Source organism: Chanodichthys erythropterus, chromosome 14, assembly GCF_024489055.1.
Source record: "Chanodichthys erythropterus isolate Z2021 chromosome 14, ASM2448905v1, whole genome shotgun sequence".
Classification (NCBI taxonomy): Eukaryota; Metazoa; Chordata; class Actinopteri; order Cypriniformes; family Xenocyprididae; genus Chanodichthys; species Chanodichthys erythropterus.
In genome coordinates, this window is record NC_090234.1 from 37,384,752 (window position 1) to 37,398,381 (window position 13,630).

The 13,630-nt window shown below is 40.1% G+C and overlaps 1 protein-coding gene across 4 annotated transcripts in view; it reads right to left on the bottom strand.

The window, feature by feature from the left end:
* Nucleotides 1-13,630, bottom strand: part of igf2bp2a (insulin-like growth factor 2 mRNA binding protein 2a) — a 72,917-nt gene that overhangs the window by 15,713 nt on the left and 43,574 nt on the right. For all 4 annotated transcript variants that reach the window (XM_067408531.1, XM_067408530.1, XM_067408528.1 and 1 more), the window contains exons 4-9: nucleotides 12,320-12,371; nucleotides 7,546-7,609; nucleotides 6,475-6,762; nucleotides 5,825-5,959; nucleotides 5,617-5,739; nucleotides 912-1,047 (exon numbers count right to left, since the gene is read on the bottom strand). In XM_067408531.1, the coding sequence (XP_067264632.1) occupies nucleotides 912-1,047; nucleotides 5,617-5,739; nucleotides 5,825-5,959; nucleotides 6,475-6,762; nucleotides 7,546-7,609; nucleotides 12,320-12,371 (798 nt within the window). The remainder of the gene's footprint in view (nucleotides 1-911; nucleotides 1,048-5,616; nucleotides 5,740-5,824; nucleotides 5,960-6,474; nucleotides 6,763-7,545; nucleotides 7,610-12,319; nucleotides 12,372-13,630) is intronic.

Sequence of the window (13,630 nt, forward strand, 5' to 3'; positions counted from 1 at the left end):
GAACTCTTATTCGAGATTAAAAGATATCCACAGATTTCCATGCATTTCTGAGCTGTATGAACAGTCTTAACCATGTGAATATTTGTTATAACATCTTGTAATATCGTTACTGTCACGCTAGGTGGCTCCATCAACCCGGTGCATCAGTTTATGCGGTACGCGCTTGTAGATAAGTTTTTGTGCTGTTTATCCTTGACAGAGATATGCTTGATTTGTCATGTTTAACCCATCTGATTCATCTGCTGTGCCTCTTTCATTTAAAAGGTTCTACTAACAGACAGTTACACATGAAACTGTCGCAAAAACACTTGATCCCAGCATGAATAATTTACCGTTCGTCTGACTGAGGACTGACTAATGCGTGACTATAAATGAAACTGCATAAATTTGATCTGTGTAGTTGATAGAAGCTTCTGCCTCAAAATAAATGACTCACTGAAGATGAAGGGAGGCCTCGGATCATGCAACGGTGTAAACTAGAACGATGATGCTATTGTTACAGTATTTGCACTCAGTATACGGCTTCACCTCCCTCAGGCACAGGCAGTGACGTCATGTGTGTAAACAGGGAGAATGGTGTACATGTGCGTGCATGTCTGTGTGAACGGCTGTTGACAGGATGCGTTCTCCTTATGCACGGCAGGGGATGAACTGACTCAAGGCTGTTTCCTATAAACACAGTCAATAACTGAACACAAGCAAAGAGACGAGCCATCTAAAAGCCTTGTCGTCTTTAAGACTCTGACTCAAGATTGAATATGCTTGGCACACTATAAACAGCATTTTACATAGAATATATCAGTGTTTCTTAAGTTAAATCTGAAGAATGTCATATTGATTATAACATCATCAAAAACAGTGGATTAAAAGGAAGTGTAAAAAATCCTGTCATCAAAATCACAAACACTTACGTTAATAGCAGCAATGTCATTCTCATAGGCTTCCCTCAGCTTCCTCATGATCTCCACTTCAGCCCTACAACAGGCCTCGATACTCCCCTTCACTATTATGGTTCTTTCTGGGTTATATATAGTTAAATCCTGTAACCTGTGGGAATGGACCAAGAAAGAGAAAAAGCAGAGTAAAATTACTGGGACGTATTTAAGAAACACATATTATTCCTTTCAGATCTGAGTAGTGAATTGAGGGCAATTTTAATGATTAATTATTATATTGTGCATATGATCTGACCATATTGGTATTGACTAATATTAGATTATTTGTTTAAATTATTACTTTAATCTGAATGGATAAGTATCTTTTCTATTATTCTTATTATTATGGTAACATTTTACAATAAGGTTTCATTTGTTATCATTAGTAAACTACATTAGTTAACATGAACTAACAATGAAAAATACTTTTAAAGCATTTATTAATCTTAATTTCTACATTTACTAATACATTTTTTTAAATTAAAATCATATATTAACATTAGTTAATGAACTGTAAACTTGGTTTGTAAAAAGGTTGATATATAAAATAAAATAAAAATATTGCTCATAGTTAGTTCATGTTAACTAATGCATTAACTAATGTTAACGAATGAAACCTTTTTGTAAAGTGTTACCATTATTATTTACTTTAATTCCCTTATTTACTAATAATATTATTTACTATTAATAGTAATTCATATTTATTATTAAATAATAATTAATATGGGGAGATTAATTAATTACTATTATAATTCCATAACGATCAGACCGTTATCATGTTTGGACTCGTAACAATAAAAAGTCAGTGCAGAAGCAACTTAAATTGCATTCAAAAGAGCCCCACTACTTGATTTGAAAAAGGGGAAATATTTAGGTGGGATATTATTAATTAATTAATTATTATTATTAACAACATCATGTCAATAGCAACATAAAAATAAAACAAGATAAAATAAAACATTAGTCCTGCTACTTTGATTATTTAAAAATTATTATTATTATTATTATTATTATTATTATTTTTTGTGATGTTCTTTTGCTGAATGTCATGGCAAATTCTACTGCTCTTTATACAGTCCAAATTCCTTTCAGGTGGAATCAGAGAAGAATGCAAGTTATTTGAATCGGTATTGATGAGCATTGGTAAATAAGGCTGTTTTTAGACAGACAGCTAAGCAATGACATCAGGAGTGCTGGTTAGGGTTTAATTGGGTGACTCACTTCCTATGCGATCTGTGTGACCAGCACACACTTTATTTCTGGGAAATACATAAAACCACCTGCACACTGATGCTCTGCACCAGATCCTAGCACTTAGCAGCCCATTACAAAATGTCACATCACATGTTCAGGTCGTGTTATGATCAATATCTTTACTACAAAACTTACTTATGGATACTCACGTAACCCTGGTTCCCTGAGATAATGGGAACAAGCACTGTATCTGCTTTTTAGCAAATGTTTATGGGGAACATTCCTGTTTTCTCCAAATTCTGAAGCCGATTGGTTCACATCTGTGAATGGCATTTCAGCCCACCAGAATGGGCAGGATTGACTGCCTATAAAGTCACACAGAAACGCCGCTATTTAAGATCTTTCGGCTGAGAAGCAGGTAGCATGACTCGCTGGGCAGCATAGTAGCACGGCAAGTTATGCAATCCTCATTCCCATTATCTCAGGGAACCAGGGTCACGTGAGTAACCATAACGTGTGTATTCGACATGGTTCATTCACATTGCGTCTGCTTATGGGGAACTAATCCAATAGTGCAGTGCTACAAGCATAGAATCTAAGCTGATCTTAGGGCAATAGAGGGCCCCAAGACCAGCTCTATAAGGAGAGTCTTGGACACGGTCGGAGCCTGCTACACAATCCATAAGCATCTCAAACTTACAACACATGTGGTTGAAGAGCATGGATGTCCAGGTTATAAAATCTGATAAAAGTGGACGGCAAGGACCACCCGGCCGCCGCACAGATAACTGTGATGAGATTCCGCTGGACCACGCCTAAGAGGAGGCCATATCTCTAGTGGAGTGGGCCGTGACTCCCAGGGAGCATGACAAGTCCACAGACTTATAAGCCAGCACTATTGCGTCCACAATCCTTCCGGATAATCTATTCTTTGAGACTGTAAGCTCTTTCTGCAACCTCTGAAGTAAACAAACAGCTGCTCTGATTGCCACAACTGGCCAGAACGCTCAGTATGCACTCTCAAGGCCCTTACAGGATTGAGTGGATGGGGTGCCTGCTCGTTTTCTGCGAGTGGCAGAGCTAACAGTGCTATCACCTGCATTCTGAATCAGGTGGAGAGCACTTTTGGCACATAGCCTTTCTTTGGCCTAATTCAAGGCAGGAAGGTTCCACAGATGGATCCTGTAGATCACCAACTCGCTTGACTGACGCTAGAGCCAGCAAGAGGGCAGTCTTAAGTGAGAGGGGCCGAAAGTTGGTCATCTCAAGCAGCTCAAAGGAAGGGCCTCGGAGTGCCCTAAGAACTGTGGAGAGGTTCAAAGACGTGACAGAATGAAGGCTGGGAGGATACGTTTTCCTGGAAACCTAGCGACCAGCTCATGTTTCCCAGTCGATTGGCCAGACACCAGGACATGGCTGGCCATGATGGCTGCATATACACATTGCAATATGGAGGGGGCGTGCCCACCATCCAACAGCTCTTGCATAAAATTGTTGATCATTGCTGACATCATTCTCATGACCCCATGGGGGAAGTCTGATGCAGGTCATGCAAACATGCAGTACCCACAACTCTGGTTGGGGGTGCCAAATTGTCCCCTGCACCTGAGAGAGAAGGTCTTCCCTCAGCTGTATTGGCCATGGGGGTGCTGACGGCAGCTGGATTATTTCTGGAAACCAAGGCTGTTTCTGCCAGCATGGTGTCACCAGAAGAAATGAACACTTCTCCCAGACTGAGGGGCTGCAGGAGCAGGGCTACCAGAGGGAACGCATTGAGGCGCAAATGAAGCCATCTCTGGGCCAGTGCATCCATCACCTTCGAGAAGAATGTCTGGCAGTGGGAATTCTCTTTCGTTGCGAAGCAATCCACATCTGCCCGACCGAAGGCACGCCATATCTCATTGACTGCCTTGGGGTGGAGCCTCCATTTCCCCTGGGGAGGAATGCTGCATTACAGCATGTCTGCTCCTATGTTCGAGGAGCCTGGCACATGAACCGCCCTCAAAATTACCACCATCATTTCCATACAGTTGATGACATTTCATTGAGTCACCCATGACACGAAGGCTATTCTGTTGCCGCACAAGGCGCCCCAGCATGTCTTGGAGGCATCTGTAATGATCACTTTCCTCCTGGAGACAGCCCAGCATTGTCCCTTTCAGGTAGAAATGAGGAGATGTCCAAGGGGCCAAGGCCTTGACCAAGCCGTAGGTCACCCTGAGAGTGAGTCAGCCCATGCACCATGCATTTGGCGGGACACAGACTTTTAACCAGAGCTGTAGTGGTCACATGTGGAGCAGGCCCAATGGAACTACTGAGGAGGCTGCTGAAATGAGGCCCAGTAGCTTTTGAAACCTCTTGAAAGGTAGAAGGGACCTACCCTGAATGAGGCTGCCATACTCCTGATTTTCAAGGCGCACTCTTGAGAGAGCCAAGCCTGCATTAGAGCTGAGTTGAAAACCGCCCACAGGATCAAGATGTATTGGCTGGGGAGCAGCGAGCTCTTGCTAAAATTGACCCTGAAACCAAAGTTCTCCAGATGGCTGAGGAGCAGGGATCTGTGGGCAAGTCAACGGTGGAGTCATCACTTCGCATTCTGAGGTGGCCAGAGACACAGAGTCAAACTCATTGTCAGGTCCGCCAAATGAGACCATACCACTCGTGCCAGATGACTGAAGATGATCTTTGCAGGTTAAGCTGAGGGGAGATTGAGGCATGCGGGCATTGGGCCAATACGAGTTCGTGTCTGCCTTGCTGCTCCGGTTCCAATTTTTCTTTCGCCTTGGCTCAACAGGGGAAGGAGATGAGGAAGCAGGCGGGTTGCTGAAGAACACAATTTGGGCATGCAGCATTGCAAGGTTCAGCTGTGTGAAGCTCTCAGTGTGCTCATCTAGAGCGGGCAGGGAAGCCCTGCATGAGCCGCACTTGCGGCGCAACATTTGCAACAACATTGCAAGAAATGCTCTTTGAAATCTGCTCTTAAAATTGGCTCTTTTAGTTTTCGCCAGATAGCCTCAGAGGAAATCGCTGGATCAGCTTAAGGCATCTTCTTTCTGCTGCGAGGGCTCGTTCAATGGTGAGAAGAGAGTCAAGGCTTCAGTCTTCTTCGGAGCAGCGAGATGATCTTTGTGCTGAAGGTCTCAAATACAGGCATTTCTGAGTGACTTTATAGGCAGTCAACCCTATCCATTCTGGGGGGCATTTGTCTGTGCAACTGCACAGACGTGAACAATCAGGCTTTCAGAATGCAGAGAAAACAGGAGTTTTCCCCATAAGCGTTAGCTGAAAAGCAGACGGAATGCGAGTGAACCATATCAAAAGGGAACACAGTATTACCTATTAAAACAAGAGATGTAGGGTGACTGATGTTTTAATTTTAAAAAAACAAAACATAATAGACTTTAAAATAACAGCCATAATAGCGAAATAATTATGAGCTTTCTTTGTTTTCACCTGCTGAAAGCCATCAAACGTAACAGACACTCACGAGGAGATGGTTATCTTGGTCTCTGTCTCTTCTTCAATCTTCTTCAGGTTCCTGCCCTCCTTCCCAATCAGTCTTCCGACCAGACTGTTGTGGGCCAGGATCTTCATAGGAATATCCTCAGTTCTACAGAAGCAAGATCACAAGCTGGCAATTACAGAGATGTATTTAAAGAGTGAAAATAAACAGACTTTAGAAGATTCAGACTTACACCTTCGTGTCATCGGCCTCTTTCTGCATGATGTCCATGATCATACGGCATGCGGCGGAGCAGCCCTCAGGAGTGGAGTGGATGGTGATGGGCTTCTCTGCTGCTCCCGCATTTTCCTTACGATGGATGTCCACCCTATCAGCAGGATGGGAACATGACCATTCAGCAGAGATCAAACAAAGCTTCATGAAGAGTTGTCACTGTCATCAAGCAGGCGTTTATAATCAGAGGTGCACATACATTTTTTAAGTGTGGTTCTCATGAGAGCACTGGGAGATTCAGGTTGGTTCTCACACAGCACATAGTGTGACCCATTAAATATAACAAAAAAAAAAATGAAATAATTGATAATAGCATTATTGCACTTTATTAAGTTTTTTAAGTTCAAATATATATATATATATATATATATATATATATATATATATATATATATATATATATATATATATATATATATATATATATATATATATATATATATATATAAAAAAAATTTACTGAACCCAAACTTTTGAATTGTTGTGCATATCACAATTGCAATTAATAAATTATAAATAATTATAAAAATAATAATTGTATTTATGTTAATTGAGGTGCACCAAATGAAATCTTCAGAATCTTATTAACCACATCAATACATCACTCACTTAGACTGTGTCTGTTTGGTTATGTTTTTGATTGTGAGACCCTCTTTGCCAATGATGGCTCCCACAAACTGCGTGGGCACCAGCATGCGCAGGGGGAAGTCTGGCTGCTTCTGTCGGAGCCCCAGGGAGCCTCCAGAGGTCCCAGGCTGGGAGTCCTGTTCCCGCGAAGTCCTTCCACCCCGGCGATTTCGGGTCGCAGGCAGGGGTGGAGCAGCATCCATATCCAAAATATAAGACACTTTAAAGGAGTAATCCTCAAACGTCTGTCCTGTTAACTTCTCTACAGCTCTGAAGACACAGATGGAGAAAATTATCAGTCGAATACAATGGAGGAGAGTTTTATAATGTTATTTATTTAAATGAAAAATCAGGGCTGGCAGTATAATGGTATATACCTAGTGACAGTTGTGTCAACCGGTGGAGGTTCTGCAGAAGATGTCCAATGCAGACAACTTCAATGCATTAATAACGGCTGATATGCATTTACTTTTACAAGTGTATATTTAGCTGCTATTTTACAATGGCAAACTCATAATGTGTAGCAGTTTTTGCACTAATGTCAGACAATTTTTCACAAAAAGAAAACCACAATGAAGTCTCTTTAATTTAAGTAGAAATGTCACAAAATTAAAATAAACAGACATTACTAATTGATTATGTAATATATAAAACATTTTTGGATCAAAATCTTTAGGAAAAAAATGTATATATACTATTAATGTGACACAATATTTCATTTTATTAAATAGTAATTTTATTTCACAGTAGTGGTGTATGTCAGTTTTTTATACAAGTACTTAAATACATAAATTAAAAATACGATCACCATCAAGCTTAGCAATATATACATTTAATGAAATGTCTAAAATTATATATTTTATATTAAAAATATTAGATATTTTAAAAATATTATTAAGCAAAATGAGCAAACATTACTACAATAAAAAGTTTTTTGACATACCATTACCATGATACATTTATACTGTTACATATGATACCATCCATCCATATGAAGAATAAAAAAAATAAAAAATAAATAAATAAAAAAAACTTTTATTCTTAAATTCTTACATTTTAGCCTCCTCTTTTGTCGAGTATGTCACATTCACCACTGCTGTTTCTGTATCAGTGTTAACTGCAAAAAGAAAGAGCAAATGAAATCAGGTGAGAGAGGGAAAGAAAAATCAATATTTAGAAACTGAGAGCTTGGACATATTCATAAGCATGTGAGACTGCAAGCTTTTGTATTAGATGCATAAAGACAAACAAACGCAGTTTTACACTAATGCTGTGAAGCACCGCTTGTGTGTGTCTGCATATAAAATGAGGACTACTGTGCCATGGCCACATATGTAATTCACAGGAGAAGCACAAAGCAACCCTGACGTCCATGGATCAAAGCTCTGTGTATCATCTAATACAGACACAATGAGGGCAAGACCCTCCAACTTCAAGAGCTTTTGCTGCTACACACGTCCAACTGCTAACTATAGCACCTGCGTACAGCTCATGACCTGTTAAAAGGTCAAACCGTATTATACTTTCTGAAGACTGTGGAATGGGACTAAATGAAAGCTGTGCCACATTACAAGAATTCCTCTAAGGCCATTTCAATAATTACAGACAGAAACCACTGCAGAGACAATGTGTATGTGCACAGTATTTTTAAGAGTAAAGCCTGCCTCTTTATTGATTAGATGGAGTTGTGTATCTAGAGGACTAGACGGTCTGTCTGGAGGAAGTTAAGTGGGATGGCTGGGCAGAAATCCAGAGCTTCACACATGAAGACAACCACAAAGCCTCACTATAAGGCGGCTCAAGCGTTCAATCTCAGAACCAATGAGTGTCACCAATGAAGACACATCAATAGAAAATGGGACTGTTTGGATGAGATTCCTTTTCTAAACAATTCCGGAGTTACAATTATTAACTACATTATTAAGTTATTAAATAATCATTAACCGATTTAGACTGTATTAGAATTTCTGTAGTTTTTGGTATAATGTGATGTTTTTGCATCTATCAACTTATTCAAAGTTGCTTTAAAAAATAGAATAGCTTGAATATACCACTTCTATTATGAGCATGTTTTTAATTTCTACATTTTTTTAAGGGCATACATTCACAAATGTCAGGAGGATAAGCTCTTCTGATATCATATTGAAAGAAAGAACAGATTAAAAAAAAAAACAGATTAAGTCATTTGTCATAATCATTTATTTCTTAGAAAAACATAAAATGCTTTAGCAAATTAATTTAGTGCTTATTAATAGTTTATTGTTATATAAAATATGACAAATTATCAGATGATTTAACTTTTTACAAGACAAAATTAGTTCAGTTGTAACATATCCCCAAAAACTTAATATTACTTATGAATGAATAATTCATGGTTTTTGTAAAAATGTCATTCACATATATTCAAGGTATTCTTTTAAACATTTTTAAATATAAACTTTACTTGAAAAACATTCAAAACCATTTAAAACCAACATAAATACAAAGAATGCATTTCTAAGATCTTTGCACATGTGTTTTTAACCAGTTCTTTAAAATATTTTCTCTTTATTTTAGACTCTCATTCTGGATATCACTTTTACATTTACTAAGACTAGAGTGTTTTGATTATGAACTACATAAAAGGTGTAAACTGTGTCTGATATCAACATACAATGAAAGCTCATGTGAAGCACCACTGTATCAACATTAAATGAACACACTGATAAAGTAAGTGATGTGTTTCATGAATCACAAGTGGCCACAGAAGACACATGTTAAAACCAGGTGTAAACACAATCTGTCTTAGCTGTGAGTGAGAGAGACCATAGGCGCCTACATTTTCCTCCTTATTACCATGCCGCTCCTCCCTGAAAACACACACATTTCAGCTGGAGCCTCGCCACACTCTCCCACTTCAATCCACACACTGTCGCGCTGCCACCCCGCTCATTTCAGCAAAGTTCATCCCTCTCTCATGCACTGTCTGTGACTTCCTCTCATTCACGCAGTCTCACACAGCTCATCCACCACCCCCTCTCTCTCTTTTGGGAAAGACAATTACAGAATCTCACAACTGAGACATCTCTCCACTGGCAGCATGTGTTGATGTGATTTAAGTTTGGATAACGTGTGATCTAAATGCACACATCGTCTCTGTAGTCAATAGTCCTTTACTTCTGTCTGTGGGTTTTGCAAAAAACATATTATATATATATATATATATATATATATATATATATATATATATATATATATATATATATATATATATATATATATATATATATATATATATATATATTATATACAGTGGGTATGGAAAGTATTCAGACCCCCTTAAATTTTTCACTCTTTCTTATATTGCAGCCATTTGCTAAAATCATTTAAGTTCATTTTTTCTTCTCATTAATGTACACACAGCACCCCATATTGACAGAAAAACACAGAATTGTTGACATTTTTGCAGATTTATTAAAAAAGAAAAACTGAAATATCACATGGTCCTAAGTATTCAGACCCTTTGCTGTGACATTCATATATTTAACTCAGGTGCTGTCCATTTCTTCTGATCATCCTTGAGATGGTTCTACACCTTCATGAGTCCAGCTGTGTTTGATTGTACTGATTCGGACTTGATTAGGAAAGCAACACACCTGTCTATATAAGACCTTACAGCTCACAGTGCATGTCGGAGCACATGAGAATCATGAGGTCAAAGGAACTGCCTGAAGAGCTCAGAGACAGAATTGTGGCAAGGCACAGATCTGGCCAAGGTTACAAAAAAAGTTCTGCTGTACTTAAGATTCCTAAGAGCACAGAGGCCTCCATAATCCTTAAATGGAAGACGTTTGGGACGACCAGAACCCTTACTAGAGCTGGCCGTCCAGCCAAACTGAGCTATCGGGGGAGAAGAGCCTTGGTGAGAGAGGTAAAGAAGAACCCAAAGATCACTGTGGCTGAGCTCCAGAGATGCAGTCGGGAGATGGGAGAAAGTTGTAGAAAGTCAACCATCACCAGTTGGGGCTTTATGGCAGAGTGGCCGACGGAAGCCTCTCCTCAGTGCAAGACACATGAAAGCCCGCATGGAGTTGGCTAAAAAACACCTGAAGGACTCCAAGATGGTGTCTTGTCCTTCATGTGTCTTGCACTGAGGAGAGGCTTCCGTCGGGCCACTCTGCCATAAAGCCCCAACTGATGGAGGGCTGCAGTGATGGTTGACTTTCTACAACTTTCTCCCATCTCCCGACTGCATCTCTGGAGCTCAGCCACAGTGATCTTTGGATTCTTCTTTACCTCTCTCACCAAGGCTCTTCTCCCCCGATAGCTCAGTTTGTCTGGACGACCAACTCTAGGAAGGGTTCTGGTCGTCCCAAACATCTTCCATTTAAGGATTATGGAGGCCACTGTGCTCTTAGGAACCTTAAGTGCAGCAAAAATGTTTGTGTAACCTTGGCCAGATCTGTGCCTTGCCACAATTCTGTCTCTGAGCTCTTCAGGCAGTTCCTGTGACCTCATGATTCTCATGTGCTCCGACATGCACTGTGAGCTATAAGGTCTTATATAGACAGGTGTGTGGCTTTCCTAATCAAGTCCGAATCAGTATAATCAAACACAGCTGGACTCAAATGAAGGTGTAGAACCATCTCAAGGATGATCAGAAGAAATGGACAGCACCTGAGTTAAATATATGAGTGTCACAGCAAAGGGTCTGAATACTTAGGACCATGTGATATTTCAGTTTTTCTTTTTTAATAAATCTGCAAAAATGTCAACAATTCTGTGTTTTTCTGTCAATATGGGGTGCTGTGTGTACATTAATGAGAAAAAAAAATGAACTTAAATGATTTTAGCAAATGGCTGCAATATAAGAAAGAGTGAAAAATTTAAGGGGGTCTGAATACTTTCCGTACCCACTGTATACACACACACACAAACATGTATGTATGTATTATATATTTGAGGAGCAGAAAAGAGTGTCTTAAATAGTGTGTGTTTTGGTCAAATGACCAAAATGTATGAAAATACAATGTAATGCACTTACTGCTTCAGATGCGGCCATTCTTAGGATGGACAAAGCACGATTGTCCGAATTCTCAGAAATTCGCTGCTCAGAAATGTAACCTTGTAACTTTGTAACCTCGCAATTTGAGCTTGATTTTGGTATAATGTTAATATCATGACACATGCAAGTGTCTGACCGTAACTAAAGCCACAATAATCAACATTGAAAACACAGTTTAATTATTTAAAAAATACAGTATTTTTTCCAGAAAAGTAATGGTTTTGGACATACAAGGTTTCTGCCCAACAGAGAAGAAATTAATGTATTAAAAGAAAGTGCATTTTGTATATGCTGTAGTTAGTAGGGACGTCAAAAGTCAATACTATTTGTGTGCATGCTCTGCTCATGCTTCATAGTAATGCAGACTCTTTGTGGAGAGCCTAACAGACCTGTCAGTTTCTATTGTCGTTAATATTAATCAAACAAATGAGAAAAAAAAACACACTGCACGTCACGTCACTGTTTTAATAAAATATTTACGCTAATTTTAAATAATTATGGGAATGTGTTCAATTGCATAATATATAAATTTCTGACAACCTTAATTGTGAACATTTTTTTTTAAATTCTTCACCATTGTTTACTATTTTGTCTCACTAGTTCATTTTAATGGTCCTGCAGTGTGACAAATAAAAAAATATTTAATTTTCAAATATTTCATGCAGTCTTTCAATTAATATTAGATCACAAAAGCTGCAAGCACGATAAAGAAGAAAGCAAAACAAAAAATATAGTGCACTATATATGCAAGTATAGTTATTTCATACTATGGCAAGTCTTTACCTTGTTCCACATTTTCTACAGTACCATACTCTGCTAACAGGCTGTCCAAAACCTGTCATGAGAAGAGCACAAACAGTTCAAAACAATCAGCAAAAAATATTATTCACACATAAACTGTTTTAGATAGAATACATCTATGGTACATAGACTGCTGTTCAAAAGTTTGGGGTTGGTAAGATTTATAATGTTTTTGAAAGAAGTCTCTTATGCTCACCAAGCAGAAGAAGAAGCCTAGTCATTTGATCGGGTGGGCCCACGCAGCCATTAAAGAAAGCAGCTCACAGCATCAGACATGTGGACCCTACCGGCCCACAACGACGTGAACATGGCTCAAACTGCTTAACCGGGAAGGCCCACATAGCCTCCGGTGGGAGCAGCTCGAGGTGTCGGACGGGTGGACCCTACCAGCCGATGACGAGGTGCATCGTGATTTGAGCTATCTAATGAGGGGGGTCCACGTAGCTTCCGATAGGAGCAACTCACGGAGCCGGGCCAGTGGGCCCTACAGGCCAACGACAGGGTGAACGTGATTTGAAATGCCCCGCCGGGACAGCTCTCGCAGCATCTGACGGGAGTTCAATACTCTCAGCATTGGACGGGTAAGCCTCTCCAGCAGTCGGATGGAGAAAGGCATAGTTGCTTGACCAGGAGGGCTCTCGCAGAATCCAAAGGGAGTTCAATACTCACAGCATTGGACGGGTGAGCCCCACCCAGGGTTAAACGGAGAAAGCATGGTCACTCGACCAGGGGAGATCTCGCAGCATCTGACAGGGGTTCGAAACTCACGGCCTCGGATGGGTAAGTCCCACTTGCTGTTGCCCAAAGATAGTTTAGCCAATGTGGGTTTGGTGGGCTTTTTTGATGTGGGACCCATTGGACCTGATGTAGCTTTTAAAAGCATCTGAAGAGCATTGTCTGAGAACTTGGATCTGCTGCTGGGAGAGGCCTTTTTGGTCTGCTGTGGTTGCTGCCCCGATGCGAAAAGAGTGACTGGAAAAATGGAGCCACTAGGGGTGGCTCTGAGGCATCAGTGTTTGATGGAACAAGCAGCGGTGTTGCAGTGAAGAGTGTATATTGAGATTTAGACTGAAGGAGAGAGTTGGGAGGCAGAGGAGATGGGCCCTCTATTGTTTGCAGTGGCAGCTTCACATTTGGATCAGCCCCTTGGGCTTGAGGAGGAACGTAGAGAGAGAGAGAGCAAGAGGGAAAAGGGGGAGGAAAATTAGCCTTGTGAACATGTGTCATTAGCAGAGGCAGCCTTGCGCTAGCTTCTGCTGCTGGGACTGTAGGCCACAGGGAAGAGGGAGGGGT